Source organism: Sceloporus occidentalis, unplaced genomic scaffold, assembly GCF_023333645.1.
Source record: "Sceloporus occidentalis isolate IW3139 unplaced genomic scaffold, rSceOcc1.0.p SCAF_416, whole genome shotgun sequence".
Lineage (NCBI taxonomy): Eukaryota > Metazoa > Chordata > Lepidosauria > Squamata > Phrynosomatidae > Sceloporus > Sceloporus occidentalis.
In genome coordinates, this window is record NW_028317396.1 from 19,859 (window position 1) to 45,975 (window position 26,117).

The window sequence follows — 26,117 nt, forward strand, 5'->3', positions numbered from 1 at the left end:
ATGGCCCATCCCGACCGGTCACGTGCCCCGCCATTCCGGCTTCCGGAAGTGCGTCCTAGTGTTCTGTTTATGTTCGCGGGGCCCTGGGAAACGTTCGGATCGAAGCAGATAAACGAAAGGGAAAAAAAGGCTCTGTCAGGCCGGAAGCGGCCGTCGGAGGCTGCGCCGAACTCAGCACCGATTCCTCGGGGTGACAAGTAGGGGAAGAATCGGCAGCTGGGCCCCGGCACTTGGTAGGTGCATGGGAGAGGCCTCTCCGCGGCCCAGCGACAGGAAACCGGCTGGGAGCAAGTGCAGGGTGAGTCAGCGGGAGAGGAGCCGGGCCTGCGGGGACCGGGAGAGGAGACAGCCCCCCGAGCATCAAGGAGACGGGCATAGGGCGCCACCAGGGTGAGCAGGCCTGCCTGACAAGGCAGGAGATTACTGCTGCCGGCTGCAACTCCCAGCACCCTCATCCAACAATGCATGATGGGAATTGTCAAGCAGAGCAGCTTTCCCAGTGTCACAGATGAGCGTCTTTATTTAATGCAGACATCAAACATGACCCTTCCCTCTCTCCCTACCGTTATATATATTTGAGAGAGAAAATAAAAGTGCTATAAGAATATCCGTGTACCTTTCTCACTTGTGATGCTTTGCCTCATTATATACCTGATTCCAGAGGCGGTCATAACACTTTTCCGTTTCTGTGCTTTATGGCCAGGAAGCAGCTTAGTGTAGAACATTGTGTTCCGGAGCCTGTCGGGGGTTAAATCCTTTACACGTTGCAGGATCATTTACTAAACATGGTCCGGCCAGGAGTGCTGCGTCCATGCGCAAGGATCCCGCTTCTGGGAATGCGCATGGCTATATATATATATATGTATATTATAATTGTTCCGATTCTCCACTTTATAGAAAGATGTTTAGGGGCCAGAGATAGTTTTAGGGTTCGCTAATGAGCTTGCTTAGCTTATGAGATGCTTCATGTGCGGAGATGAGCGGCTTTTATATTTTGGGGACAGTTACAGTAACTGAGCTTCTTAAGTCTCTGAGATGCCGATCCGTAGCTCATCTCAGCTGTGTGACCCGTCTAATACATCCGCTTAGTGGAAAACACGATTCATACAGCGTCGTTATTATATTTTAATATACCACCCTCATATTCCATAGCGCTGTACAACAGGTAGACAGGACATAAGAAGTAGTATATAACAGAAACAGGTGAGGAGGGCTCTGCTCAAACAATCTTACAATCAATAAACAGTATAACGCATGGATGTTTATAGACTCTAGTTACTTATGTATCTTATGTACTTTGTTTTCTTTTTATTTTTTTTTCACAATATTTGCCGCTGAAGGTAGAACTCTTTAACTGATTTACAACAGCGATAAACGTACAAACTGTATGGGGATTGAGTTAAAATACGACATTTTTATTTTAAATGCCAAGTAAAGGTCTTCCTGGAATTAGTCAAGGATCTACAATTCCAGTGGAATTATTCTTATCCTTTATTTAAGAACTGCTAACATATTCCACAGCGCTGTACAATTTAAATATGGGGTGGCTAATAAAAATACCCTGGGCTAGTCAGGCAGATGGATCCTTGTGCATTGATAAGTCACAAATATTATGTTATGTGAAATTAGTAGTATATCCAATATATATATATATATATATATATATATATATATATATATATTTTAAAACGAGCTCAGAAGTTTGATATTACTAAAGAATAGAATTCCTCGTACAAACGACCGTGTCTCCCTACTAGGTTATGAGGCACTAATGCAGAAGTACATTGTGTGTAATCTTGATTTGTACGTTTAATATGAATCCCGATCACACGTTTCATTGTTTGGGCTTGGTGTTGCCTCCGTACAGCAGACGGAAAGCGAATACTTGTAGCTGGGTTCCTTATACTTATCCCGCACAGATGGTCACCACGTAATCCCGAAGCTCACATCTGTGTCTTCTTACGATGCGGGAAGCAGCAGATGTAGCGATACGAGGCTGTGAATAATTCATACGCCCATTTAAATGGCCGTGCCCACCCATTGAAAAGCCTTTTTGGGGTTACGGTCTGCGCAGGGCGTCGGGAATACGCGAATCCCTCTCCCGGAGAGACTTCTTTCACTTATGTAGCCACCGAGTGCTTGAACATCGAGACAATTCAAAAGCATCCCATATTCCGTTCACAGGCGTTGACTAAGTGCTTGGATACACCAGCTTGCCATTATTATTATTATTATTATTATTATTATTATTATTATTTCCATGATTATTAATTTATAGGTGACTTCTATGGAAAAACCTTCACTCCTTGGAGAAAGTCCTTAAAACCAGTAGATCGTTATAATTGATTAATTTACTTTATTATTAGATAATGTGATTTATTACAAACACAGCTTACTCGATTTTAACGGCATCTCTGCTTTTTCAACGCAGACTATATGTTCCTTGACAAAGAGTTTACCCACAAAGAGTCGCCAAGATAGCTGGCCCAGGTAGAAAACGCAGAACCCCTGACCCAGACTCCGTTACAGACCCCGGGGGCCCTTCTGTTTGCACCAAGAGGCAGAAGATGTCGCAGTCTGCCGAGGGCACCGGCCAGAGGAGAGGGACCCGCGGAAACGAAGATGCCGTTAATAAGAAGAAACAGAAGGACAGAGTTAATCAGGAGAGCAAAGAGAGCCGGGCGGCCATCGTCAGCGAGCCCAAGAAAGGTGGTTATCAGTGTCTGATAAATAAACATTTCCTAACGCTGTTTATTGTTGTGAAAAATACAGAATGTTACTTCTGGTTGGCTGACACTTTGTTACTTCTCTGGATTGGCGTTATTAAGCTTTTTAGCCTCTGGTTTGGAAAATGCATTCTATTGAATAAAAGGTCGTAAGGTCTGGTTAAAGGGACACTCCAGCCATTATCTGAGCTTAAATGCATGCGATAGCTGAGAGGTCCCTTTAAATTGATGTGGTGTCCCCCCTATGCAAATATAATGGGGTCCTGCAGAATTTCTCAATATGCATTTGTCTCCTTTCCCTTCAAATCCCCCCCCCCCCCATTTTCCACCAGTCAGCTCGCTGCTGGTACCATTTACATCTACCTCCTGTATCAATAGCTCTCCTCTTGGTTTCTGTAGACGTGATTTCCAGCCACTGATTGTCTTCTTCAATCAGAGGCTCCCTGTGACAATAAACTGTCCCCTACTTGGTGGCATGTCGCCCTCCGTGTTAAAATGTCGATCAGTGCATATAAGTGAGCATCACAGATGCAGGTGTTATACGGTAGAGCTCGTCACGTGGCCTTTTTTTCTTGTTCTGCTTTGTAAATGCAGAACTAAACCAGGAGAGTCATCTTAGGGGTAGGACCAATTCGCTAAGCATGGCCGGTAATGCAGTTGCCCGGCCACCCACGTTGTACCGTTCAGCCATCGTCATCCTGAACTTTGTACCATGAATTACCATTCCCATGGCTTTCTTATGTACACAACGCTTTGATGTCTGAGAAATCCGATTAATTTGAGACCATCTTTTACATATGTTTGCTCCTTTCTGATTAGACAAGCATTTGACTTCATGCGCAGTAATTTTGACCAGTTGAACAGATTTTGTTCTGTAAAAGGCAGACAACCTCATAATTGTATTTTATCTTCTTTTTGCTTTTTTTTGCCTGAATTGAATTTAAAGGGGCATAATAATAGCAGGACTGGGCAGTAGTTTATGTATGGCGGTGTTAGAAGGGCTGTTGCAGTCCATTATTCTTCAAGTGTGTTATAAATAATGTATTGCTATGCGACATCAGCATGTGTCCCCCGACTCCTGCAATACCTGCTTTATAGCCCATGTTCATTTCCGTGGGTCAATCCTATATAAGGCTTTAGGGTAAGTTGTATACTATAATGCAGAGCAGTAATGGGCTCTTGTGATCTTGCCAAGGATGTTATGGCTATTTTCAATTTTATGCTGGGGACAAACTATCGTTCAAAGGTTTGGAGTCAATGAGCTGTTTTCATGGAAAACTAGGAACTTTCTCACTGTAACATAATCACAAAAGAGTTTTATAACGATCAGGCTTTTAAACTTGGATCAGGGAACACAACATGCCATTGGAACGCAGGAGTGATGGGAGTGATAAAGGGCCATTGGAACGCAGGAGTGATGGGAGTGATAAAGGGCCATTGGAACGCAGGAGTGATGGGAGTGATAAGGGGCCATTGGAACGCAGGAGTGATGGGAGTGATAAGGGGCCATTGGAACGCAGGAGTGATGGGAGTGATAAGGGGCCGCTGTACACCTACGAAGAGATTCCATTAAAAATTAGCCGTTTCCAGCTACAATAGTCGTTTACAACTTTAACCCCGTCTGATCCATTTGATGTTATTTGAATGGACAAAGAAGAAAGGACATTTTTAAGTGACCCCAAATTTATGAGCAATAGTGTACCTTTAGTAGAATAACGAATTTCTATAATCTGTCTGGGGTAATTAGTTTTCTGTTGCAATTGGGGCAATTGCCCTGTCTTCTGCCCTACATTGGTCTTGCGTTGTATTTACGAAGGGCTCCCGCTCTGCGGGTACACGTAGTAAATTATCTCTTTGAAATCGATGGAGTTGTACTGTTGTTCAGAACATGGTGGTACGTTTTTAACTTTATTCATTGACCCTCTAACGCCGTTTTCTATTGTCGTACCTAGAAATGCTTATTGACTGGAAGCAAAATTCAGATGAGGTTATCGTGAAGCTGAATACCGGGTCCGGAGCATTAAACATCGAAGACGTTGATGCCGAATTTACCGACACAGACTGCGTTATCAACTTTCCAGGTAATTGTCGGCTGGTCCGGTGAGCTAGCGATGTCTCATTTTCCCAGCATGGATGGCTAGAAGTTTATGAGCTAGCAGTTTGGATTTCCATTTCAGAAATGGACAGGAGATTCAAATAAAACTCGTATACATTTAAGTCCATATATATTTATATGAAAACTCTGTTCATTCCTTAAGCCAGGGCTAGGAACAACACTAAGACTGTACCCCCTCGCACATTTGGGGGCTTATTCTTCTTGCAGAAGGGCGTCAATGGAGCTGCTGCTTTCACGAAGAAATCGAAGGCTCTTGTAGTAAATTGCAGTATAAAGAAAAAGGGAACTTCTTGCAGCTTATACTGCAGAAAAAAATTCCACTGAACAAATGGCCGTCTCTACAGGTAAAACTTTTACTATTTGGTTGAAATAAAAAGAATTGCTGCGCCGTCGTATATCTGGACCTGCTCATCTTACATGTTTGGGTTTGGGGTTTTTTTTTGCGTAGAAGAAGAAAAAAGATATCTTGAAGGAACAGGTCAAGACCACTATCCCAAAAAAGAATGAGAGATCTAAAGCATCGTTAAGATTAACGGCAAAAGCCTCTGATCGGTCTGAGTCCGTGGAGACCCGCAGTAGTAAGCCAGATCTCAGAAGCACAAGACGAGGCCAGGACGATTCAAGCGCTGGAGCGGATAACAGCCATGCGAGGAAAAACACGCCATCGTCTGCCGGGCAAAGCGGGATACAGGGGAGAAAAGGTGGACTTCACAGATCCCCCGGGGCAGCGTCCGTAAGGGAAGCCAGTCCTCGGAGCCAGAAAACTGCCAGCTCCGAGGACGGCTCGAAGTGTGTTAAAGGTCAAAGCAAAAGGATAGATCGAATCCACTGCGCGGACACCCCAACAGCACAGAAACCCATAGCTGCTAGTGTGGAACAACACAATGCCAAAGGAGACCAGGTGAGCGTTAATCATATTGTTTATGTTGAATTTATTAACCATTTTAGTTCTGTTTTATAAACCCTACATGCATGTTTCAGCAAGCAAATGATGCCCCCCCCCCCCCCCCCCGGCAAAACGAGCCTCCAGCTCCTGTTTAGTTTGAGTCCCGCCGGCTGTTGGTTCATACTTGTGAGTGCGATTTTGGCCATTTAGTATTTATAGTATTTCTAACCTAACATCCCCCATCACCATCAATTTTTAAGTTATTATTTAGGTTTTTGCAAGAGACCATCAACTTCTGATCCAGTGCCAGTAATAAGCTTTTCCCCATTCTATCCCTGGTGACAGCGGGAGGTCTCTTTAGCATTGTTCAGATGCTTTTCTTGTCTCACACCACTTACAATGAATTGTATAAATCCAGCCTTGTTTGACAACTGCATATTGCAGCTCAAATCCTTAATGGGATATTTTCAGCCCTTCTTCCCGATACAATACCTCGGAACGTTTCACTGTTAAATACATTCAAAATTACCATTCGGTTCCTTTTCTAAATGCCGTATTTTTCTTATACTCCCCAGAACAGTCCTGCGGTGGTTCAGAAGGGTCCCGCAGTAAACATGTTAGGAGGTGCTTGGGGCTTGCGGGTCTAAAATTAGCCGTCGGCGTATACAGCTGCAAGCTCTGGTTACCAAATGTACATTTCAGCTGCTTAGGCAACATATAGTAGCCTATGTTTTATGGGGCAGATACAATAACCACAGTTAGAATACGGACTGTGTATCACGAATAATGTATGATTTGGACCCAAAATCCTGCTAGGTAATTTTCACCGAAGAAGTCGCTCTGCAAGCTCCTTAGTCTTTGATGGAATATTTTAACCTCTTTTGTACGGTGAAGCAGGAGAGGCCATGGTGTTAGTGCGTTGCTATGGCTTGAATGCAGATATTGTTTTTTTAAATCTCCCAGAATTGGAAAATGCATATTTTGTGGTGGGTTAATGTGAGTTTTTGTTTTGTTTTGTTCTATAAAGCCCTGTGTTTCAAATGAGGCAAAAAAGCGCCTTCCAGATCACAAGCTGCTGCTACAATCGGCTAAAACGCCCATGCATCCGGTGTCTTCCTCTGCCACCGACACCTCTATGCAGGTCGACCTGGATGCTGAACTTGTCCAGCCATGTGAAGAAGTCCCCACAGCGAACCCGGAAGAAGACCGTGAACGACAACAGGACCTCCCTATAACTGAGCCACTCGAGGATAAAGAAGAAGTCGGTAAGACCTTCCCGAGACCGCCATCGTTAACCACGACCCATCAATATATTCATTCAGCGCACAGAGCGGATTCTTCTAACGCGTTTTTTCTGGAGGATTCAGCTGAAGGTAATGTACAAATCTAACATAAATCTATGTAATGATTATTCCTCCCCTGTAGCACAGTACACAATAGTGTAAATGCATGATTAATTAAAAAATAGCAATATGCTAAACTATTATTTATTGATATACAACGTAGTAAATGTACCACACTGCTTGATGTGCATATCAACACCGGGGTGGCTGTGTTGTCGCTGGTTTTTCAGACGTCTGCCCTTGATCACGAATCACCTCGTGTCGCAGATGGATTTAGCCGAAAAGGTTACGGTTCCCCCCCCACCCCCAGTCATGTCCCTTCTCGGATTGTGTTACAAGCTGCGTGACTTTCTTGAGGGCCTGAAGAGCAAATTACATTTATTATTATTATATCCCTTTTACGTTCTCTTGAGTTATAATTGTCTTTTTGTAAATGGGGGCACGTTAAGAATTTAAAGACTGATGTTTTGGTAGTTGGAGGAATCTGTCTTAGTTCTGGAATATTATGTCCTGTTCCTCGGTCTGCAGTTTGAGCCCCTTTTTTCCAGGTAAGCCGCTCTGAATGTTTTTATATAATATAAGGCATGGATTGGGGATTGTTAATCTAATTGATGGTATCGGAAGCGGAACTTTTATATTTTTTGGAGACCTGAAGAATGAACACCCCATGGGATGGACAATCATTAGTTTAGGTACTAGAACCTCTGACATCTTTGTTTTTCTATACTTTAGAGGACAAAATAGAAAAAATAATTGCAGGTTTTCTTTCAACTTTAGCTTAAAGTTACAGCATGCTGTGTGATTGATTTTCTGCCTTTACGGGATATTTTTCTTTCTTTTTGGTTTAGATCCGGAGCCGATGGTGAACCTGACGTTTGTGAAAAATGATTTCTACGAGAAGGGTAACGACGTAGTGGTGGTCCACGTGTACGTGAAGGAGATCTGCAAACAAACTTCTCGAGTGCTATTTCGAGAACAGGATTTCACCCTGGTCTTTCAGACAAGGTATGAATCTGGGCCGAGGAAAGATGGATAAACACATAAGTCCTTCCAAGCCGCTATAAAGACCTTCAATGGCTTCAGACCTGTTCCCCAAATTGTGCCTCGTAATTTTTTTCATTTTTTTTGTACATCTGTCTTCCTGATGTAAGATTAATACTAAAGTCACCATTAGATTAGGTTTTAAAATCTCTTTATATCCTTCTACAAAGTTTATACTTTATTTGCTATAATTCTGAATTCAAATATCCAGAGGTTCTGCATTGTTAAGATTTGTTGAGTTCCTTTGTGGTTTGGTGGATGCTGTAGTAAGAATAACATGTGTTTTTGTAGCGATCCAAGTTTCCTGAGGCTCCATCCCGGCTGCGGACCTGATACTGTGTTTAGGTGGCAAGTGAAACTCCGGTAAGGAAGACTTTTTTTTTTTTTTAATGTCTCATGAGATGTTGACAAACGTTCTCCAAATCCCCTTGAAAGTGTTTGCATCTGACCTGGGTTTCTCCACCTTCTACTGCATTCCAGGAACCTTATAGAACCCGATTTATGCCGATACAATTTCACGGGCTCTCGGATTGATATTTCCTTGCAGAAGAAACAGTGCCAGAGATGGGGGGGATTGGAGGCCCCCGCTGCACAAGGTCTGCACCCTGAATTCTATCTTTTGAGTAAACTAAACGTTTTTTAGACAACATCTAAACTCTTTTGGGATGTCACGGGTTTGCCCTGAGCATAATCTCTTGGTAAATCTAATTTCCTATTGAAACATGCCATTTTTTTTCTAGCTTAACTATTCAGTTTTCTTTGATACTGTGCTAATGAAGCCAAATCAGACTGCAGATGTCGCCTTCCACAGGACAAATGTATATTTTCTCAGTAATCTGACAACACGTGGTAACAGAATCTGTAGCATGCTGTCCTTCCTGTTCCTCTTGGGCGTGGCAGTGGGCAGGCAGTTTCATTGGTGGGTGGAGTCATCGCACTACTTTAACACTCAGGGATTAAAAGTCCCATCCCACATGTCAGAAAGTTCATATCTGGAACAGAACCGGAAGATTCCTTGTTTATGTAGATATCGCATTAAAAATGTCTGTTGCTAAACAGAAACGTCTCTCCCCCTTTTTAAGGTGCAGTGGGTGGTGCGAAGGTGGCCATGCCTTCAGGCCCTTCTCCCCTCGACAAAACCCAGCCTGGGAGTAATCAGCATCCTTTATCCAACAAAGAGGAGGCCAGGGCAGTAGAGAAGGAGAAACCCCAGGATACGACCCTGGATAAGGTTTCATCAAGAACAACTGCCGAACACGTGACTGTAAAATCAGAGCAGCTCATGGCATCAGTAAGATTTTAAGCTTTGATTGTGTTGGGGTGAAATATGTTACTGGACTGACCACTGGGTGCTTGGTCAAATGCCTGCTGGGCCACTAGGCTGATGGGATAATCATTTTGATCCCAGTTTGGCCATTGCAAGACATGATCAGAATGGCATATCCAGCTAGAATTGTATACTGAAATGGGTTATCTATCCCCCAAGAGCAGAATCATAATACCTGGAAATACACGATTATTCCTACAGCTGTCTTGGCCCAACGCAACCCCTTTAAATCCAGCCTTCTTTTCTCAGGCTAAGCCAACGTGCATGGTGCCTCCGATGACGCACAGCTCTGTAAGCAGCGAGAGCGTCCAGGAAGAAGAGGAGAAACGAGTGTGTCTTCCAGGATTTACCGGTCTGGTTAACCTGGGTAATACCTGTTTCATGAACAGCGTGATACAGTCTCTTTCTAACACCCGGGAGCTGAGGGACTACTTCCAAGGTAACAGCCACCTCACACCTTGCTTAAAAGACCTGAACACAATCAGCCAGTGTTTTGAGACTTTAAGCCTTATATTCGCTATTTTTTCTTTTAAATTGTTTCGTTTTTTTACTTTTCAATAGACCGTTCTTTTGAATCGGACATAAACTGCAACAATCCGCTCGGAACCAATGGCCGCCTAGCAGTTAGTTTTGCGGTGTTGTTAAGTGCCCTTTGGAAAGGGACTCATCATGCCTTTCAGCCATCGAAACTCAAGGTATCTACAATACCTGTCTGCTTACACTTCATATAGTTGTGACAGCTGATCGGTGCCGGGCTTTTAATGTAATCCTTACAGTATGTAAATCGCAGAATTAAAATCTGTGCCCCCCCCCCCCATACAGGCGATAGTTGCAAGCAAAGCGAGTCAGTTCACGGGTTACGCGCAGCACGATGCCCAGGAGTTCATGGCTTTTCTGCTCGATGGACTCCATGAAGATCTAAACAGGATTCAAAATAAGCCATACACCGAGACAGTGGATTCGGACGGGAGACCCGACGAGGTATAATTCTTCCTATAATGGTTATCATGGTATAACTCTTTAAGTGATAAATGCCCTTGACTGTGATGTGTTAACCCTGTCCTGCGTTCTCTGGTCAGGAAGTGGCAGACGAAGCTTGGCTACGACACAAGATGAGGAACGACTCGTTTGTGGTGGATTTGTTCCAAGGTCAATACAAGTCGAAGCTGGTTTGCCCAGTCTGTGCTAAGGTGAGGGCTTCTGGTTTTTAAACCAGATCTCACAGTTGAAATCCAGAGCTTGTTTCTTTCCTTCAAAAGTAAAATGTAATACATTGTTCCAAAATATTAGGAAAGTAATTTTACTGTTTATTCCTATTTGCTTAAACTTCTCAATGGAACAAATAAACCTAACTTAGAAAATGATCTTTTATATGATATAATACATCATTTGCACAGAGCTGTGTCAAGAAAATACATTTTGTAACCCTAATAAAAACTCATTTAAACGTCCATCTTCTTCAGGTCTCCATTACATTTGACCCTTTCCTGTATCTGCCCGTTCCCCTACCCCAGAAGCAGAAGGTATTAACCGTGTACTATTTTGCCAAGGAACCTCACAAAAAACCCGTGAAGGTAATTCTTGTTTTACTTATCGTTTCGTCGGAATCGATTTAACAACATTCCGCCAACATACATTTTTAACCCCTTGCGTCTCTTCCCTAGTTCTTGGTTAGTATAAGTAAGGAAAACTCCTGCGCGGCTGATGTTCTTGGATCCATCTCTCAAAGTGTCAGGGTGAAGACTGAAAATCTGAGGTTGGCGGAGGTGAGAAGTTGGTCTGGTAATTTTTATTTGGGGGGGGGGGGGAGCCTGGCTCATCAAGAGCTTATCCCAGTCAGGCAGGTTAAATTCCTCGTCTTGCTAGGATTTCTATACGGTGAGAACTTTCCTTACATTGCTGAGGTGACAAGCTAGGCCTGCTGCCATCTCTAATAATTTAATCTTGACTTCTTAAATATCAGTGACGAGTCGTGTGCTACTGGTAACCTGTCTTGTGTGGCTCATTTTCTGCTATTGAAGAACTGGCACATACAAATAATCGTATCCAAACACTAGGCCGTTGTAGTAATATCAACTCGTCTCTTGCCGATTATCACTCGCTCTTCTCTGGTGTTGCCGCAGGTGGCGAAGAATCGTTTCCACCGCATATTTAGACCGTCGTGCTCCTTGGACTCTGTCTCCCCCTCAGACTTGCTCTTCTGTTTCGAGCTGCTCTCCGTGGAACTGGCCAAGGAACGAGTGGTTGTGCTTCAAGTCCAGCAGGTATGAACCCCAGAATTCATTATTAAGTTTAACTTCTTTAGAAGGTATGTTTGATTTAAGCAATCCCTTCGAAACATACAAGACACAAAGCTTCGCTAGATGTTTGAAAAGTTAGCATGCAGTATCCTGTTTAGATTCTTCACCATTATCTCCTGCAATCTCTCACTTTTAATTGTCTCTCCTATTCTATTGTGGAAGATGTTAATTTAACAATACCTTTCTTTAGTCTTGACTTGGTTTGTCGGAGAGGGTAACTCTAGGCTTGGTCGGTGTGGTATGAGGGAACACATATAGTCTTTAGAAGGTGTCAGAAGGTTTCCCTTAAAGGAGACTGAAGAACATGTTTGCTAATTTAATGGCTTTTAACAGTTTACATGCAGATTGTGGCGTTGCTATTGATCTTGAATGTTATTGCTCTATGTTCCACTGATGTTCTGAAGTCGGTATTTTACCGTTGTCCTCATCTTCCTCGTGTGCAGCGACCCCAGGTAACCAACATCCCAATCACAAAGTGCGCGGCTTGCCAGAAGAAGCAGGTGTCGGAAGAAGAAAAGCTGAAGCGGTGTACTCGGTGCTACCGTGTGGGGTATTGCAACCAGTAAGTGCCCTTTCTTAGCTTCTCTGTAAGAAGTGTGGTCTAGTAGGTTAAGGGTAATTTTGCACAAAATATGGTTACATATGTACAACAAATGAAATCACCTAAATAACGTTTTTGGGTGCAGTTATCTTTTTTATTTTTTTTTTCCCCCTTAGTTAACTACATTTCCTTTTGTCGCTATGTGTCCTGAGTTATTGATACAGAATAACATTGATTCTTGCTAATGCTCTTTCCCTGTAGGAACTGTCAGAAGTTGCACTGGCCTGACCATAAAGCTGCCTGCCGACCAGAGAACATCGGGTATCCATTCCTCATCAGCGTCCCAGAGTCCCGGCTGACGTATTCTCGCCTCACTCAGCTCCTAGAGGGCTACGCAAGGTCCGTCTGTCCCTGAGTAACAGAACCGACGCTGTTCTGCTTTCAGAAGAACTCCAACAATTGTCTCCAACTGCTGAATCTTGCATTTAAATTCTCGTTTTTGTTCTCAAAGGTATTCTGTAAATGTGTTCCAGCCACCGTTCCTCCATGGAAGGACTTCTCCAGATCACCCTCCTCAACCACTGAGTCCCGAGAAGCCGGATTTAACGGCGCATTCCAGCTTCACCTGCTCAGGAGAGGCCGGTGAGGATAACAGAGACTGCCAGCCGCAGCCAGACCCCCATGCTGATCCACAATCTCTTGCACTTCATCCAAATTCGGAAGAACCCACTGCGGTCCAAGGAAAGACTGTGGATAGACATTCTCTGCATAGCACAGACTCTGGTTTCTCTGAGCATCCCGCAGAGACGCTGACAGAGACAGAGGGGGGTGAGAAGGAGACATCATATGAAAAATCACTAAAGCCTGAAGGTATTATTTGTTCCAGATTTCATGTAAAGCCATGATTTTTTTTGCTGATTTTAAACTGTATTTACAAGACAATGTGTAAATGTAAAGTTCTGATTGTTCAAACAAATCCAGTAAAGCCTCCACTGTTTACATAATGGCCTATACATCTCATGGCGAAGCGACGTTATCTTATCCTTGAAGGAGCTAAACGTCTTCATTTTTTTTCAGCTGCTGTCCCGGGTTACCAACAGTCCACAGAGTCCCCTAATTCTAATGCCTCCCAGTTCTACATCAACCTTATTGATTCATCCAACAAAGAAGTTAAGCTAGAAGATAAAGGTGGGTACCGTAGGTGGAACAGCACCTTTAAAGTAGTGATAGTTTATTCTTAAAGGTATATGGTACAAGCCGACATATCTGTTGGCAACTACTTTTGTATCTGCTTCCCAAGATTGACAGATGTTATATGGTTGACTCTGGGGGGGGGGACGTAGCCTTTTTAACGTGATCTACGCATACTGCAGGTGATGCGCTGCTGGATTTGAGTGATGACTGCTCACTTGCTCTAGTCTGGAAGAACAACGAGCGAATGAAGGAGTTCGTTCTAGTTGAGTCCAAGGAACTGGAGTATGAAGAGGATCCGGGATCGGCCAGTGAAGCTGCTAGGGCTGGGCTCTTTACGCTGGAGCAATGCCTCAATCTATTTACTAAGCCTGAGGTCTTGGCCCCCGAAGAAGCATGGTGAGCTATCTGGGGATATGGAGACCTGAATCTTCAATGGAATTTTCAAGGGATGCACTTATGATACATCCTACTGGCATAACAATACCCTCCCAAAAAACTAAGCTTAGATTAGAGCTCCAGCTAATGGGAAAACACCCGAGTGTCTGCAAATCCATGCTTATAGCCAATATAATGGGTAGTGATCTGCATTTGGAGTTCCTCCAGTTGCTGTGTCGGCCATTGTTGTTCTGGAAACTTGCTGCTATTCAACTTATTCTTACCTACAACCCTCCCGAAACACGGTGCTTTCACCCCCCAAAGGTAGGACTGAGACCGGTCTGCCATGTTGAACACATGCCGTGTATTAAGCTCCGTGGCAGTGTCCTGAGTAATTGTCACCAGACACCCATCGTTTAATTTCCACAAATCATGTACTTATCTGTACAAAACTAAAAACCATGCCATTTTGAATCTGATTCTTCTCCATGCTGCGTGATGACCTTTTATGTTCCTTTCGTGGTTCTTGTAATCTAGGTACTGCCCCAAATGTAACCAGCACAGAGAGGCGTCCAAACAGCTGATGCTCTGGAGGCTCCCGAACATTCTGATCATCCAGCTCAAGCGCTTCTCCTTCCGCACGTTTATCTGGAGAGACAAGATTAACGATATGGTGGATTTCCCCGTCAGGTGAGGACCTTGTAACAGCTCTCCTGAACAATAGTATAATCTCTGCCCAGTCTTATTTTAAGAATAAGCTAGTCAATATATATATATTTATAAATAGCCCACCATATGCTTACTTCATCACTAAGTTAGTTTACTGTCTCTGGTAGAATCTTATTTTTTTTTTTGTAATTCTCCCTAAAAACCTTTTAATTGTACTGGTTATTAAATGACCTGCCGTTGGTTCTACGCCACGCATGGCAGGTGGACCAATAGATCACGTTTTTATTACGGTGGTCATCTGGTTAGAGCCGTCACGGAATGTGTGTGAATTTTAAAGCTCACGATGACATCACACTCTATGGTACAGCACAAAATAAAGAATTAGGGATCTGTTGTGAAAAATCTGGTATTAACAGGGGAAAAAGTACAGTATGTAGCAAATAAATAAATGAATGGGGAAGTGGGAGATATTTGTGCTTGTGTCCGTTTTTAAAAAGGTGCTGAAAAGATCTATGAATGATCAATGATGTCATTTATTTCAGGAATCTGGACTTAAGTACGTTTTGTATTGGACAAAAAGAGGACCACCAGCAACCTATTTATGACCTCTATGCTGTGATTAATCATTACGGGGGTATGATTGGAGGACACTACACGGCTTACGCCAGGCTTCCCAATGATAAAAACAGCCAACGCAGCGACGTGGGTACGTAACAAACCTTTTTAAATACGGGGGAGAATGTTGATGATTTCAGGTCTCTTGTGGTTCTTCTCTATTAAAGGGACAACCCCAGAGTTATCCTCCTTTAACAACATTTCTAGGGTCTGTTCGTTAAGCCACGAGGTCTCTGTTTGACTTATCCCAAGCAGCCAGCTCGGGTATAACCCAAATAACCGATCCCCTAGCTGACTTAGTTGTGTTCTTCAAGGTAAATAATTTAAATGGAACCTTAAAACAAAAGTCTGTTTAAAGTATTAAGAAGAATATTAAAAACTCTGTTTACAAAATTCCATTCTTGGTTCTTGTTTAATTTCTTGGTTTTTTTTCTGTTGCCGTTAAAAAAAAAAACAACAAAAAACCATCCTTTTGTGCAAACTTTGTCTAAACGCGTCAGACAACAGAACTTGCCGGCTTTTAACCTCCTCGCGTTGACTTGTCTTCTCAGGCTGGAGGTTGTTTGACGACAGTACGGTGACCACTGTAGATGAGAGTCAGGTGGTGACCCGATACGCGTACGTGCTCTTCTATAGAAGACGCAACTCGCCTGTGGAGAGACCTACGCGGGGACGTCCAACGGATCGAAGAACTGATACGGGGGCATCTGCTGACAGCTCTGTGAGTCAGGTGAGCAGAGAATTAGTGCCGCAGGGGGTTGTTCATAAATGAGATAATTGGCGTTCACGTGCTGAAGAAAATGATTATTTTGGAATTTTTACCTATACCTGTCTAAAGGCAGGTGGTACGAAACTGTTATCCTAGTTCTTGTGATTTTTTTTTTTTTTTTTTTCTCTCCTTCTTTCACAAAGTTGTCCAATTTAACCCACAACTGGGTGGCCATCGTCTTCTTCCAGAAGACACCAGCTGACGTAGCTGCACTTGCTACATTATTCCGTTTCTTTCACTGCTTTTGGTGAAAATCAGACGTGACGTACCGCTTCTGCCAGCATATCCTATGTTACAAGTCAGATAGTATGTAAACCGGTTAGATCTGAATTTGATGATTTGGGCAATAAATATCGGAATGTTCAACAGAGTAGAAACCATAATAATGGAGATTCTGATACCTCTGACCTCTTTTTTTCCTGCAAACGCTCCCAGAACAGTTTATGGAAGTTCAGACAATCGTGCGTGTTATGGTTCTGCGGTAATCGCATAACGTGCAGGTGATGTGTCGTTGAAAGGTCAGAGTTTGGGAATAAATAATGGGATGTTTTGTGCTTTTTTTTGTGTGGACAGTGGAGTTTAGAGAAGGCTGAGCGGTGGTGGGCTTTGGGAAAGAATGTAAAATAGGTTGATGAAGGCCATACAAATCGAGTGGCTAGATTTCCAATACTTGTGTTTTGCGTGGTTTGAATGGTTCTTGGATATATGTACAATAGGATTTGAGGGCATCTCACAATTTTCAAGCTTGCTGGGAAATGCCAAGAAAATAAAATGTTTTGGGACGCTCTGGGCGCCAGAGTCTACTCTTAACTGTTAAAAATGCGTTGGTTCAATTCCAAAAATGTATATTCTTCTTCAGGCTTGGAAGAGAAAAGACATCGGTCTGAAAATATACACCGTTTATTTTTATAATTTTGGATTTTGTTTGTATTGGCGATCGTGTGGACTGGATCATGAGCATTAGGAATGTTGGCTGGTACGCATTTTGGACCGCAATGCCACTACCTAGATAAGGTGACCCAACTCACAATAGCTATTGTATTGTAATAAAATCTTTTATAATGAACAGGCCTGGAGAGATTAGAATTTAATAGATTAGATTATAATATATATTTTTTGCATTAATTTTCTTTTTATTTATTTATAGCTGTCTACTGTATATGAGGCAGCGTATAGATCGTCCTGTACTTGGCTAGCGAGCCATAAAATTGATTACAGCCGATTCCTAGTATCTTTTTATTATTACTATATTTCTAGGCTCTTGTACCTCTCCGTAGCCTAAGGAGCTTTAGGTTGTCTCAATGTATCCGGTGCGAGTTCCTCCAAACGCTCGTTCCACGGAATACTGCGTATAAACTGCGTTCATTTTCCCGGGGACTATCTGCAGCTGCTGATTTCGGTGCATTTTTATGGATCAATTCTTTTATTTTCCTTGACGTAATTGAAAATAGAAAGCTATTTGCGTTTTGGCAGCCGCCGCTCAAATGACATTAGCGAATATCGGAGGAACTCTCAGTCCTTTATTACGCTCTTGACCTTGATGCGGTGGGACGCGCCTGAACACTTTAGATGAGTAGTCATTACTGGTAAATGCGATCTCTGGAAGCGGGGTGGCCCTGTAGGTTTTTTTTTCACTGGTTGTATTCATGATCTCCAGTACGGATCAACCGTCGTTAGGTTTTTGGTCGAAGACGGGCTGGCAGAATGTATCAGGAGGTCGGTGATGGGTGAGACCGTTATGGATTGCAGAGGAGGGCAGTTTTTTCTGGACCCGCCATATTTAAAGGGAATCTCCATCCTTTATATGCACTTTAATGCATGTGATAGTTGAGGGTCCCTTTTCGCATTTTTGCGGGGTCCTCTTTGTAAACGCATGGTTGGGGTTCTGCAGGAGGTTATTCCGAAACGGCTCTTGCGGCTGTCTAGGCAGTTTAGGAAAGCGTGGGTTAATTCCCAGGCGTCCCATGAATGCCATCTTGTTGGAGAGTCGCATAGGAATGTTTGCTGACCCAGGGGGGGCTTTGTACAAGAGCGCAAGTATGACATCACATCCCAGAAATACTTATAAGACAAGCACGGAGCGCTGCGCACGCCGCTATCCCCTTTCAAGTAACCTTTTAATGCTTTTTGGTTCCCCGCGCCACCCTTTCAAAGCTTTAAGCGGAGTTTGGTGGGGGATGGGCTGCACTCTGCTGACATCACAGCGCTGTTGAATGACCTCAGCCAATCGGCTCTCTGGGAACAGTTTGCGCCATTCGAATTGGCGATGTCATCAGATTAACCAAGTGATTTTGTAAAGAAGATGCGGGTCCACGGTTGCGCGGATCAATAAAATATGAGGGGTATCCATAATTTGTATGTTTGAATGCAGTGAACCGCAAATTGTTATAATATGGTAGATATTTATTGTTCATTATAACGAGTATCTGTACAAAAATTGCTGAAATGTTCTGAAAAGAGAGGAAAACTATGTGAGTATCCCACGGCAATCTTTATTTTGCTTCATGCATCCGTATCTATTGAGCTACACCAGGGGTGTCCAACCTGCGGCCCTCCAGCTGCTGCAGGACTACATCTCCCATGATGCTTTTTCAGCTAAGGACCTGGCAGAGGAGTATGGGATGTAGTCCTGCAGCAGCTGGGGGGCCGCAGGTTGGACACCCCTGAGCTTAGACCATGATATCGCGTTAAAGCCGATCAGCTCTCTGTTCAGAGGGTACGTTCTTCACCCACTTAATGCGATGTCATTAAGGGAGAATATTTAACCTTTTTAGTGTAAAAATAAATAGAATTATTTATTTAGACGGCCAATAATCACTCGACCTCCGTCTCGTAGGGAAATAGCCGGGTGGGGGACGGAAGAAGTCCCTCCGCCAAACCGATTCCTGGTGGCGTTAGCGGCTCGTGGATCTCCAAGGTGTTGTGTGTATGAGTGTGTAGTTTGTGTCGTCGCAGTGTATCTTCCCACGGCTCTGACACAGGTTTCCGCACACCGCAGGCTTCTCTGATCTGGCAGGAACTAGAGGCCGACGAAGAGGAGGAACTTCACCTGCGTCCGAACCTACGGCGGAGCTTCAGACCTCAGTCCGCCCGCGACCCCAACGACCTCCAGCTTTCGGACTACTCCGACGAAACCCGCATCCGATATTTTGTGCTGGGCACCGTGGCGGCGATTGTTGCCTTCTTCCTGAATATTTTCTACCCCCTCGTGTACCAGTCCCAAGGCCGATAACGTTAAAAATAACAGCTTTCCCCTCTGTGGATTCCGGAGGATGGTCGCTTTCTATCTCCCGGCTCCGAATATTTTCCTGGAACCGCCGTAATGTTTATCGTTTTATCTCTCTGAATGTAACTGGGCAAGGTCGTGCGCAAATAATGTCTTGGAGAATAAAAAAAAAAAAAAAAGTGATCTGTTCGCAGGATACCAACCCAAAGCGATACGTCCGTTCCGGGAAAACCACAATTTACATGTTATTCACAGAAAATAAGAGCCAACAAGAAGCATTAATATCCGCTCCTCCGAGCCGCGTGATATTTAATGCCTCCACGTTGATAGCAGATGAGCCGTTGCTGTGATATCGATGTAAGTTTTTGTCCCTACACCTTTATCTCAAACACTTATAGCAGGGGTTTTAAGCATTTACCCCCAAGCACCTTAAAGGGAAGGGGAGGACTAAAAGAAAACCCGGTACTCTGGGTGGAAAGCCCTCAGTGGTTCTCTGAACTCGCGCATGGCTATATTATCATGGCGAGCCGTGACGTGTTCGGCGTCGATACCCTAAAAGCTCCGAACGCCGTTAATTTCCGTTGTGAAGCAGGTGGACCTTTTACTCCTTGTGGTGGAACCCAGACTCTGTTGACGTGCGTTCCGACACGGTAGGGCATCACCTGGTCACGCATGCTCTGAGAGGGACATGGCTGGGTCTGCTGAACGTTTTGTAGCCCGCAGTATGGCCGGTGCCGGAGAGGCTCGTAAGGGTAGGTTTCTTTCTCAATGAGCCTGAGGAACGACTTGGAGAAACCAGGACACTCTCTCAGACCTTCTTTGAGTTGAGTGTTGGTTAGGAAGCCATTAGAGACATCATCTATGTAGAGAATAGGTTGTGGCTAAGCCGCCGTATTGTTTGACCGGCTACCTCATCTGTAGGCTGCTGGAAGAAGCAGGGATAGTAATACGTTCTCCGTATACCGGTGGGGCGCGTCATGTAGCGGAGTCTCCTTTTTATTCGGCTATGATTTTTCTTTGTTTTATTTATATTTTTTAAATCTTTTTCTTCTTGTAGAGAAGTTTTAGGGTTTTCTTCTTAATTTGCCCCATGTGTTTAGCGTGGATAGCCGGAGCAGCCATATTGGTTATAAAAATGAATGTGTAAATGTTAATATCTCACCCGTTCTTTTTATGCAATTATTTACAAGTAATTCTATCACAAAATAGAAAAAAAAAATGGCGCTTTCTTTAAATTAGCACTCGATGCAAGCAAGCTGGCTGTATTGAGATTTATTTTAGAGAGCGTCCTGTCTGACGACGTTAATGTCGTATTGCGAGAGAGGGGAATTTTTATATCACGTGTGTCAAATAATCCCAGCTTTGATCTTTTTTTAATTTATTTTTTCTTTGCCCCGTTTCTTAAATTGCCGGGGATTTAAGATTTATTAATCCAATGAAATCCCGTGATGAATGCGCTTGGCGAGTTACGGCTCCTTCGATGGAGACTCGTGTGCTGAAGGAGTCTCGTGACTTTTTGTTTTCCCGGTTGTCCGAAGGCCGTTCGCCTGTCGACGCGTTCTTTTCCTGCCGAACCTTACCATATATGTGTATAAACGGTGTGGCCCGGGGGCCGGTTCTCTTGGCTGCGCACGCTTTCCCACCTTAGCATTGTTATAGAACGCGTGTTCAGTCTCCGTCTAACCTCCCCCCCCCCCCCCCCGGGCTATATCTTCAGGGTAAACCTGGCCTGGGTCCGTATTTCCACCAATCAAGGGGTAGAACATAATTATTTTAACTATTTATAAAGCTCCGCGTTCTAACGTTCTTCTCCCGTATGCTCTAAAACGTGATGTTCCGGCCGCAAAGCTGAAAGACTTCTAACTTTAATATAAAAGTGTGTATTTTAGATAAAACCTGTGTTTTCTTACATTAAAAGAATCACCACTATGTTTAACCCCTCGAGTGTCCTGTCACGGCCCAGTGGCGGCTATAATTAACCCTAGCGTGATTTTATATATATATTTTTTATCATGGGGGGGGTCCACATGGTTTGAGCTTATGCTGCTCTTTAGCCCTTTCTATGGTATTCTAGAGTTAAATACCCGCTGTAGTTAACCCCTAGTGTGCTGTCCTGTTTTGCGTTTTTTTTTTTATTCCCTGCTGTAGTCCCTGTGTATTTAACCCCTCGACGTACCCTTTCAGCTCTTACCGTCCAGTAATTTCTCGATGCGGGAAGTCTTGCGGCAAACCAAACCTTATCGAGTCTTACGCTCATGCAGCGAGATGTGTGAATGGTCTCGGCGAGCCCAAACGCTCGTAAATATGGTACGGTTTTGATGCTGAATACTTCCTTCTCCTATTGCATATATTCGGGAACAAGCAAACGCACATGATAATGATTTGTGGGCAAACGTTGACGTGATCTGTATTTCAAATGGACTTTGGAAGATACATTGTTGAGAAGGTCGGCTTCAGAACATACATGTAATATGTTCGAGGCAGCGATTTCATGCATTCCTAGGAATTAACATCTCCGCCTTCTGGATTGCAACTTAATGACTGCGTATGATGGGAGTTGCAATGCGACAGCACAGTAACTTCTGTCTTTGGGAGACTTAACCCTTTAGTAGCAAGTGGTGGTTGATGGCTGAGTGTTTGAATGATTGTCCAATGTTATTTAAAAAAACAAAAAACTATTTGCAATAACTTCTGACTGTTAACACCAGACGGGCATTAGATCTGATATATATATATATATTTTGTATTTATAAGAAGCCAAGCTTTCTGCACAACACTGTTTTAAAATACTGTCTTCTATTTTTCATGCCGTGTTAAATGGTGCGTTTAAAAAATATATATATACGGTGTAACGTTACAAAGAAAATATCTTGTTTAAACGAATAAATTTAATGTAAAAGCAGCAGTCTGAGTAAAGACTTATTTACAGGATTTCATCTTTAAAACGCTCTTCGACGCAGGTAGACGTGTTCTCCGTTACCGAGATGACCCGCCACCGGGGCCATTGCTAAGGACACGGGGCCGTATTCTCTATGGATCTGGGGTTAAATCTGCCCGCAATGAGCGTGAATTCAATAAGTCTTAAAACAAATTTGTTCTACTTCTTGAATTCTCTCTTCTTTGAGAAAATCGATAAGTTTTCTTACAAAGCTTGACCCCTCATTGTTCGCATCATTATGGCGATTGTCTACTAAGATAAGTCAACTTTGCTAGAACTCGGTGTCATTGGTGGGCCGAGGAATGATCGGGGGATTCAGTAAGTAACACCGTGTCTGGGTGTTAAGTGCTCTTTGATTTCACTGTTGACTTGACTCTTCATGGCCATTGAAAAAGACCTCGTGAGACCTCTGAGGTGCATTGACCATTATAGAAATCTTTGTTAAATGGTAATCCAAGTATAGCATTAGGATAGATGCTGCAGCTGCCCTCCTCCTCTGTGTTCCAACAGTTCTTGCCACTGATTGGCTGCTCCAAGCAGCCAATCGGTTGCTGGAAACTCCGTCAACTGAAATAAATTGGGGGCGCTTGCCGAGCACGTGCACAGGGGTCCATGAATAGACCCTCGCCCGCAGGGAGAAGTGTCCAGCCAAACCCATCTCCTGCTTGGCATATGGTTGGGGAGTGGGGTAAAGGGGCAAATGCATGTGGGGGGCTTTGCAAAAGGAGCGCCATGAAAATTTAAAGGGTCCACACAGACGTCATATGAAGTGTCCCCTGTATTAATTGAGCACCGTTCAAACCGCTTATACCAGGGGTAGGCAATCTTTGGCTCTCCTGATGTTGTGGACTACATCTCCCATAATGCTCTTACAGTCATAATGCTGGCAAAGCATCACGGGAAATGTAGTTCACAACATCTGGACAGCCGAAGATTGCCTACCCCTGGCTTATACGATCCGATGTAACAATCTCTCTCTCAAATCCGTTCTAGGGAGGGAGCCAGGTGTCTTTTGGACCCAACGTCGCCTCAGACGATGCCCCCCCGATGACGGCAGGAGCCGTTTCCGATCTCTTCTCTCACCCCGCGGAGCCCGCAACCTCTTACAGCAACATGGAGGACGTGGATTAGCCGCAGCGTTGGAAGACAAGAAAAGCTCTGTTTTTCTCCTTTTTGTCCTTAGAATCGCACATCTGGGACATTTGTAAATATCTGTTTAAAAGCGTTTTGAATATTTTTATGCTTTTTTTTTGTATTTTGGTTTCTTTCCTATGGGATCTGCGAGAGGACGTCTTAAACCACCGTCCTTTTTGCTTTCACCCATATTAGGTTTTTGTTTTTTTGCGCAACCGTATCGGAATTCCTCCCTAATCTCTGCAGTGTCAGAGGTTGCCCATCAAAGCCACTGTATTCTCGTTAAGCACTGTAGGGGTTAATGCACCCATGCACCTTGTTTTATGTTGTGGTTTGGACCCCCTCCTAATGCACTCTGCTTGAAAATAGTTAATTTTGATTGCCCATGTGCTTGTAATCTGTACGGCCTCCTATCACTTACACTAACCCATGGCGCTCTTGTGCCCAAATCCATACCAGGCCGTCAGAGGTGCTTTCTGCGGCGTTCACCCCCCCCCCCCCATAGCTAGATTGGGGCTCATCGATAACGCCGGATTTCTATAATGATGGCATTAAGCAAAAAAGACTAAAACGTTAGGGTTTTTTTTGGTTCATGAAAGAATACATGGAAGCCAGTGCCGCGAGGTCTCATGAACGTTCCGATGATTAAAGATGACCTCGTTCCGACGTCGACCTTGATGATCCGATTCCGGAGAGAACCTTGTGTTCTTCGTTAAAACCACCCAAAGAGGATAAGTTTCGTAGCACTGAACGTAAATAGCTCTCGTCTTCGTGGCGTTGCACTCCGGCTCGCGGTTGAAACGCGTTGTAATGGTCGTCTATTGATTTAATACAAATGTTACCTTAGTGCAGGAAGCATCGAGATGTTTGTGTTCCTTCGCAGAAGGCGCTTGCGCGGCACAAAACTCTCAGCCCATCGACTGATTTATTTTTGGGGTGTGTTTTTTGTTTTTTTGTTTTGTTTTTTTAACCCTTTGAGTGTGACATGGCTTTGCCTACCAGGTTTTGCATGCTTCCCTGGTGCTTAGAGGGTTAAACTTTATTTCTAGACACTTGGCTATGTAATTACCGTCATCTCTTTTAATATACATCTGTTAATACAGTCTTCTGTTTCCTTATCAAACCGTAACCTATAATAAAACACTCGGACAAATGTCATCTTGAACCTTAATTTTTGCGGTGGGGGGGGTAAAAACCTTAATACAAAGGAAAAAAATATTTGGGTAAATTGTGTTTAAAATTTAACATAAACATAAACTGCTTTTGATTATGTATTTTTGGGGGATAGGCGACCTTAATGCTGGCATTTTAATTAACTCGAGTGTTAAGCTTATTTGGGAATTTGTTGAAAAGGCTCTGTCACCTAAACGAGGCTTCATAAAGAGTAGGTAATAAAGTGAGATTACAAGGTCAGCAAGATATTTTAGTTCTGCCTCTCTTTGTTACATAGACATGCGCCCTCATATGCAAATGAGAAGCTACAGCAGAGATTAATTCATTTGCATATGGTGTCACTCGTGGGAATCTGAATGAGTTACAGTAATTTACTGATTTTGCTGTAACATTGTTACATTAACAATGAGTGCGTAGTATGGGAGTTAACACCTTCATGGCTGTAGGGCCGATTTCTCAATGAATATTTCACTTGAGTAGATCAGATTATTCTTTTGTTTTGCATTTTATTTCCTGGAAACGCATGATTTTCTGTTTTCAGCTCAAAAGATCTTTCTCGATTAAACAAACAAAAAAAAAATGCTAGAAAGAGCTGCTAATCCGCTGTGCCGGGCGGACCTCGTAGCGATCGAGGCTTCTAATCGCCTCTTGACCCAGTAAAAGCAAGTTTTGTGGGTTTGTTTTTTTTTTTGACCGGTGTTTACATGGATTGGGTTTTGTCCGGATGTGATTTAGTCTGATTTCTATGCATATTAACTATTTCCACTTTGTGATAAGAATTGCTGCTGTATTAAAATAAAAAAGAAACCTTAATCCTCATTGGACGCGCATGTACACTGTATCTTGTTAGAGGTCCCCCCCCTTAGCGGTTGGACCCCCGTCCCCTGCAGAAGATGAGTTAAAGAAATGCGTTCGGAGGACCGGTGGGTGCGGGTGGAACAAGGGTACACAGGGTTTTTGGTTTATAAATATGGTGTATGTCTTCAGAAAAAGAATCATTAAATTCTGCTCAGAGATGAAGCGTGTGAGATTATTTTTGTCTGATACACGCGCATGGTCACATCTAGAGGCTTCAGATAGAGAACAATCACCAATACAGATGTAGATTCGCATTTTAAGCCTCAGAGGTCTCTTCTTCAGATGGCCCTCTTAAGGTACTGTCTTTTGCCCATCCCATGGAAACCATTGACCTTCCTACAGACGGTTCAATGTATACTACCTTGGCAATTCCCTTGGATTTGACTTTCTGTCCAGTAACCTACCTGTATCCTGAAGAAGCAGGTACAGGGACTGTCATCCCTGCATCTACTACAGTCACAAGGATAAGAGAAACTCAAGAAATCTGACTCCTAAACATTCTGATAATACGGCAATACAAGGAGGCTCGGCTGTATAAGTAAGACTGTTGGAAAACACGTGGCATGCATGTTTAAATCCCCTCGGGGGGGGCATTAAAGTGGGGTTGTCACCATATTGTTAACACAATACGCTGTTTTATGTGAAAGCCTCGCTGTCATTAGCCAACTGAGTAGCTGAGTCGTTAGGACCGGCCTTAAAAAAAAAAAAAAAAAAGTCACGTGACCTTAACCACTCCGTTCATTTTCGATGATTCGGAGGATCTTTCCGTAAGACCCGTAGTCATTGGTTTATCTTGATTGAAACAAGGAGATCCTGCTGTAGTTACGCATTCCTGCTCTCTCGATATATTTTTATGTAAAATTCATCTTTTAATCTATTTGTTGTG

At 43.4% G+C, this 26,117-nt stretch overlaps 1 protein-coding gene across 1 annotated transcript; it reads left to right on the forward strand.

Moving 5' to 3' along the window:
- The first annotated feature begins 2,567 nt into the window (after nucleotides 1–2,567).
- Nucleotides 2,568–23,197, forward strand: LOC149272805 (ubiquitin carboxyl-terminal hydrolase 19-like). Its single transcript, XM_089506691.1, has 25 exons — nucleotides 2,568–2,709; nucleotides 4,679–4,807; nucleotides 5,050–5,186; nucleotides 5,291–5,743; nucleotides 6,756–6,993; nucleotides 7,920–8,076; nucleotides 8,404–8,475; nucleotides 8,593–8,708; nucleotides 9,195–9,403; nucleotides 9,689–9,878; nucleotides 10,001–10,134; nucleotides 10,262–10,420; nucleotides 10,519–10,629; nucleotides 10,903–11,013; nucleotides 11,104–11,205; nucleotides 11,563–11,703; nucleotides 12,183–12,301; nucleotides 12,542–12,679; nucleotides 12,792–13,150; nucleotides 13,358–13,468; nucleotides 13,654–13,870; nucleotides 14,387–14,539; nucleotides 15,061–15,224; nucleotides 15,685–15,863; nucleotides 23,060–23,197. The coding sequence occupies exons 1-25, from the start codon at nucleotides 2,568–2,570 to the stop codon at nucleotides 23,195–23,197; spliced, it is 4,179 nt and encodes a 1,392-aa protein (XP_089362817.1).
- Nucleotides 23,198–26,117: the final 2,920 nt, after the last annotated feature.